Consider the following 6,000-nt stretch of genomic DNA (forward strand, 5'->3'; position numbering starts at 1 on the left):
CATTACACCTATGTCATTCATTCACTTTCCTTCGGCTTAGTCCCTGATTATCAGGGGCTGAATGAACCACCAACTTATCCAGTATGTTTTACATAGCGGATGCCATTCCAGTTGTAACCCAGTTCTGGGAAACACCCATACACACTCACATCCACACATGGCCAGTTTAATTCACCTATACCACATGTGTTTAGACAAGGGAAAACCGGAGAAGCCGGAGGAAACCCACGCGAACACAGGGAGAACATGCAAACTCCACACAGAAATGCCAACTGACCCAGCCAGGACTTAAACCAGCGACCTTGAGCCACAAAACCACTGAGCCACTCCTACACTTATGTTTGATGGGATTTTTTTTAAAATCTTAAATCCATATAATTTAAATTTCCATAACTTTTTTTGTTATTTTGTTTTAATTTCGAGAAAAAATAAATTCCAAAATTTTAATATAAAATGTCGCAACTATACATCAAGATGAAACAAACCATTTAAAAATAATTTCAACATTTTATACAAATCAATAAAACAAGTAAAAACATAGCCTCAAAGCTCTCTAAACTTTTGTCAGCTTATATGGAGTGACCCCCCTGAATGTAATGTATTTTCTTTGTATTATTTAAGGTTTATGTCATTATTATTATTTTGTACTACTTGGTATATTATATGCTGCTTGAAAATAATGTTATATGTTTAACAATGGAAGTTGAAAATGCCTGTTTGTTATTAGAAGGTTAAATTAATGAAACATTTTTTTTTTAAAAATCAAGATGAAAAACTAAATTACTGAGGGTGGAAATACAAATCTCGGGCACATAAATTATTAATTACACATTTATAACTCATTACAATTATTAATTACACTAACTGTTAGATAAAAAAACAGAAATATGCAAACTTACAAATGAGTTTGTATGTAAAGCAGTGGGTAGCATGATCGCCTCACAGCAAGAAGGTCACTGGTTCGAGTCACAGCTGGGTCAGTTGGCCTTTCCGTGTGGAGTTTGCATGTTCTCCTCATGTTGGTGTGGGTTTCCTTCCGGGTGCTCCGGTTTCCCACAGTCCAAACACATGTGCTATAGGTGAATTGATCAACTAAATTGGCAGTGGTGTATGTGTGTGATTGAGTATATATGGTTGTTTCCCAGAGATGGGTTGCAGCTGGAAGGGCATCAACTGCGTAAAACATATGCTGGATAAGTTGGCGGTTCATTCCGCTGTAGCAACCCCAGGTTAGAAAAAGGGACTAAGCCAAAAACAAAATGTATGAATGTATAAATGTTTTTTTCAAAGGGTAATTAAATTAGTATTTTTGACATAATAGTAACACCCTTTCCATTTTAATACATACAAAAATCTTTTATTTTTATAACACATGAAAGAAGAATAAATCATTTAAAAAAGTAAACAAACATAAATAGATACATAAAAAACCCAGATACATACAGTAAAACAATCAGGAAAGATGACTAGTGTTTACTTCAGCTGTGCTCCTTAAACACACAAAATATCCATTCAATCTAGACTTAAATACTGTGCTTAAATCACCATGTCTAAGGGTGTGTTTACACCGGTAATTTGGTTTCAAGTCAAAAATGAATATGGTAGATTTAGTCCTGGTTTGTTTATAATTTTAAGACCTAATCTAAATGACACACACACACACACACACACACACACACACACACACACACACACACACACACACACACACACACACACACACACACACACACACACACACACACACACACACACACACACGGAGTGTTTATGATCTAATTAACCCTTCATTAAATGTATAAGAAGCATCTAACAAACACTATATTTCTTATTCACATAACAAAGTATCACAGATTTAAGATTACCAAATTAACTACCAATAGGGGGCGATCTGCACTAAGAATTCCTCTCACTCTTTCAGGGGTTTAGCAGATGGAAAGTGATTGGTCAGATGGTGCTTTCAGGATTACACCTCAGGTCACACAATATCATGCTTTTTCTACCTTTCTGCCATTGTTGGAGATCTGAGGAGATCTGCTGTTAGCAGCAGTGGCCGCAGGACGAAGAGCACGACTGAACAAGGAGGAGAATTTACAGGCATCCTTACGGCCTCTGCTCATGCTCTTCTTTGGAGTATTAGCAATCGTGAACATCACAGATTGCCGACTTTGCTTGGGCTGGAAAGAAAAAAAAGGCAGACAAATATTTGTGCACATAATTTTATTTGGTTTACACACACACACACACACACACACACACACACACACACACACACACACACACACACACACACACACACACACACACACACACACACACACACACACACACACACACACACACACACACACACACACACACACACACACACACGCATGTTTTTCTGCCTTAAACATTCAAATAAAGATGCTAAGTTATTCATAATTATGATTGAATGGTATTGTTTTAATATTGACTAAGAGTCTTTAATAAAAAATATAATAATGATAATAATAATAATAATAGCGACCAAGTGGCTCAGTGGTTAGCACTGTAGACTCACAGGAAAAAGGTTGCTGGTTCAAGTCCCGGCTGTGCCAGTTGGCATTTCTGTGTAGTTTGCATGTTCTCACTGTGTTTGTGTGGGGTTTTTCCGGGTTCTGCGGTTTCCCCCACAGTCCAAACACATGAGCTATTGGTAAACTGTTTTTTTTTTTCTTCTTCACTTAGTGAAGTTTTTTTTTTCCCCTCGCCGCTGTCGCCAATAGCTTGCATGGTTTGGGATCAGTAGAGCTGCGCATCGATGGATTTGCTCTGCAGTGTCTACACCCTCAGTAGTGATTATTAAACCACACTGAACTGAGCTGAACTGAACTTAAGCACTAAAAAAACTGAACTACACTGTTCCAATTTACTATGATCTTTTATATGAAGCTGCTTTGACACAATCTACATTGTAAAAGCGCTATGCAAATAAAGGTGAATTTAATTGAATTAAACAAAATTGGCTGTAGTGTGTGTGAATGAGAGTGTATTGTTATTTTGCAGTACTGTGTTGCGGCTGAAAGTGCATGCGCTGTGTAAAACATATACTGAAGTTGGTGGTTTATTCCACTGTTTAAATAGGGGATAGTAGAGAGTACTTTTTTAATCTTGGATGTAAATCTATAGCATTAAAGCACACTTTTAAACAATTGAATCTATTCAATAAAAACTAAATTCAGACGTACAGCAGGCAGTGATATAAAGTAATTAATTACAAATAATCAAACGACTGTAATTGAGCAGTTTTTTTTCTCAAGAATTGTAATTTACTGAGTAGTTTTAAAAATGTGTACTTGTACTTTCCCTTGAGAACGTTTAGTGCAGCATCGGTAATTTTGCTCCACTACTTTCCCTCAACCTGCAGTCACTACTTTATTATTTCAAACGATCAGTCCTTTGATTCCTGTCCAATTAGATCGCACACAGAAGGTAAATCACAACATAATGAACTAAAAAAAAAACTAAAAAACAAACAAACAAATAGACAAATGAAAATATAAATTAAATTAGATTTTTTGTGTTATTAAATGATAAAAATTCTAAAATCTTTTCTGGAGTCACTTTGCTTAAATGTCCTTAAGAGAGTTTATTCCATAAAAAAAAGCCTTCTGGAATTATTAAAAAGCAGAATAGTCCATTAAAATGCATTTTATAGTGAGAGGAATTGTGCAGTACCAACACTGAGAAAGGTTTTCACCTTGGATCAAAAAAAACATGGGTTGTTCTTGTACATCCAATATAACATCTGGTAGAAACCACGATCAAATCTAGTCTTAAAATGTCTTAAAATTCTGTGTGAGATTTCAGGTTGGACTTCATGTAATTTATTATTTGTATTGACCCAAAGACTATTCAGATGCAGGTCACTGATGAGAAAATGATGGATCTTTATAGCATGATGACCAAAATGGCCTTAAACCCAGCAGGCACAAGATGTCAGATTGACCGTATACACCAACGTCATGGGGACGTTATATTTTGTTTGGAAATGAAAATCAGGTTGGCGTCAGAACTCAATGTCAGGACGACGTCAATGTCCAACATCCAACCTAAAATCAACCAAATATCAACGTCTAATGATGTTACAGCTTGATGCTGTGTGGACGTTACCACTATGATGTCTATCAGACGTTGGGCTTTGGTTGCTATACCTGACAAATAAATGTCAGTATTTGACATCAATATGATGTTGGACTTTGGTAACTTTCTAACAACCTAAAATCAACGTCACCTGATGTTGTTATTGGACATTAAGTTTCGATCAGCCGACATCACAACCTAAATCTAACCTAATATTAACGTCTTATGGCGTTGTGTGCCTGCTGGGCAGTCACTAAATGCACTACGGAATGTTACTTTTACACACATCCACAAATTAGATGTGAATGCATCAGCTTTTTACAGCCTAATACTCACTACTTTTTTTTTTATAATTATTTTTTCTGGGTTTTCACCTTTATTTTTGATAGGACAGTAGAGAGAATTGACAGGAAAGCATGGGGAGCAGAAAGAGAGAAAGGATTGGCATAGGACCGTGAGGCGGAATCGAACCCGGGTCGCCGCTAGCACCGGAGTGCAAGTGTCGACGCACTAACCACTACACCACTGACACCAACAATACTCACTACTTTTGAACGGTCTACTTTTTACTCATACTTTGAGTAATATTCACAACAGGTATGTTTACTCTGCCTGCACTACATTTTTGGCCAAGTAATAGTACTTTTACCCAAGTATGATTTCTTAGTACTCTTTCCACCACTGACAGTAAGGGCAGTTATCTGGTACCTCAGATGTGTTCAGGTTATCCAGCGGAGCTCCTCTGCGCTTGCGTGTGTGTGATGTGTGTGTGTCCTGTGGTTTTAAAATGTGTAAAGCCGCACGACGAATGGTCTCTTTCGGGTCCCCCATCCGCAGGTCCTCGTCTGTTAACGTCAATGCCGGCACTCCCACATTGGGCTAAAGGAAAAAGTTAAGGGATTGTTTATTTAAAAATTGAAATTCTGGTCATTTATTTACTCTTGTTTAAAACATGAGTTTTTTTTCGTAAACACAAAAGAATAAATTAGTCACTGCACAATGAGCAAATCCAGTCTGCTCCGTTACGCATTATATTACATAGTTCGATGCGATCCTGGAACATAATATTTGTTGTAAAATGTAATTAATACCTAATCCCTACCCCTAAACCCAACCATAACTGTAAATTATTCCCAAAATTAGAGGATCGTAATCATGTAAAAGTGCATAAACCTAACTGCAAGTCTAAACTTAACATAAACAGTAAACGTATCCCTTAATTCTGATTGGCTGTTTGGAATGTTGTTCCAGGATCGACATAGATATTACAGTTTTTCTCCATTGGTTTGACTCATATCTTAAAACAGAAATTACATCCTCAAACTTCTAAGATCATTTGGCAAAACAGTGTTACAGTTTAGCACAACCCTATAGCTCACTTGCAAAAGCGCATACCTTTCCCAAAACAGTTCACTCATGTGTCAAAACTAAATTTCCTTCTCATTTAAACAGCCAGTGGCCCCAAAATGCTTCGTCCCTTTGGCATTGTGTAAGCACAGCAAGTCAAAATGTTTAGATGTTTTGTCATTATGGCAAATGACCACTAAAATATCCCTCATGTCCACCTTACAGTCTTACCCCAGTCCTTCATTGACAACTTGGAAAGTGTGCTAAATGTCGGCTATCTGTACTTAATCATTTGCAGAGATGTACTGTAGTGGTTTTCTTGGTTTTTCTCTTACTAAATCAAACTCAGTCTGGAGGTTATGAATATCAGAAGAATATACTTTCTTGTCGACAACAAAGGAGAACTTTCAGGAGACCCCCAGTAGCATCTCTGTCTGAAAAATTCTGTCTCACTCATCTTCTGCCCTCCTTAAATACTATTTTACAACTGTTTTTTCGATTTGTTCTAATTTGTCACACAAGATCCCACCTAGGTTGACCCCTGACCCC

General features: G+C 37.1%; 2 protein-coding genes across 18 annotated transcripts in view; both read right to left on the bottom strand.

The window, feature by feature from the left end:
• nlrc3l (NLR family, CARD domain containing 3-like) overlaps positions 1-6,000 on the bottom strand; it is a 480,833-nt gene that overhangs the window by 13,850 nt on the left and 460,983 nt on the right. The window lies entirely within an intron of this gene.
• Positions 1,336-6,000, bottom strand: part of LOC137487793 (uncharacterized) — a 25,239-nt gene continuing 20,574 nt past the window's right edge. For 16 of the 17 annotated variants that reach the window (XM_073924060.1, XM_073924068.1, XM_073924056.1 and 13 more), the window contains 2 exons: positions 4,813-4,983; positions 1,336-2,177 (listed from right to left, as the gene is read on the bottom strand). In XM_073924060.1, coding sequence (XP_073780161.1) covers positions 1,989-2,177; positions 4,813-4,983 — 360 coding nt within the window. In that variant the 3' untranslated portion in view covers positions 1,336-1,988. Of the gene's footprint in view, positions 2,178-4,812; positions 5,532-6,000 lie in introns of those variants that run through there. The other variant, XR_012391077.1, reaches the window with a different exon arrangement.

Source organism: Danio rerio, chromosome 15, assembly GCF_049306965.1.
Source record: "Danio rerio strain Tuebingen ecotype United States chromosome 15, GRCz12tu, whole genome shotgun sequence".
NCBI classification, from domain to species: Eukaryota; Metazoa; Chordata; class Actinopteri; order Cypriniformes; family Danionidae; genus Danio; species Danio rerio.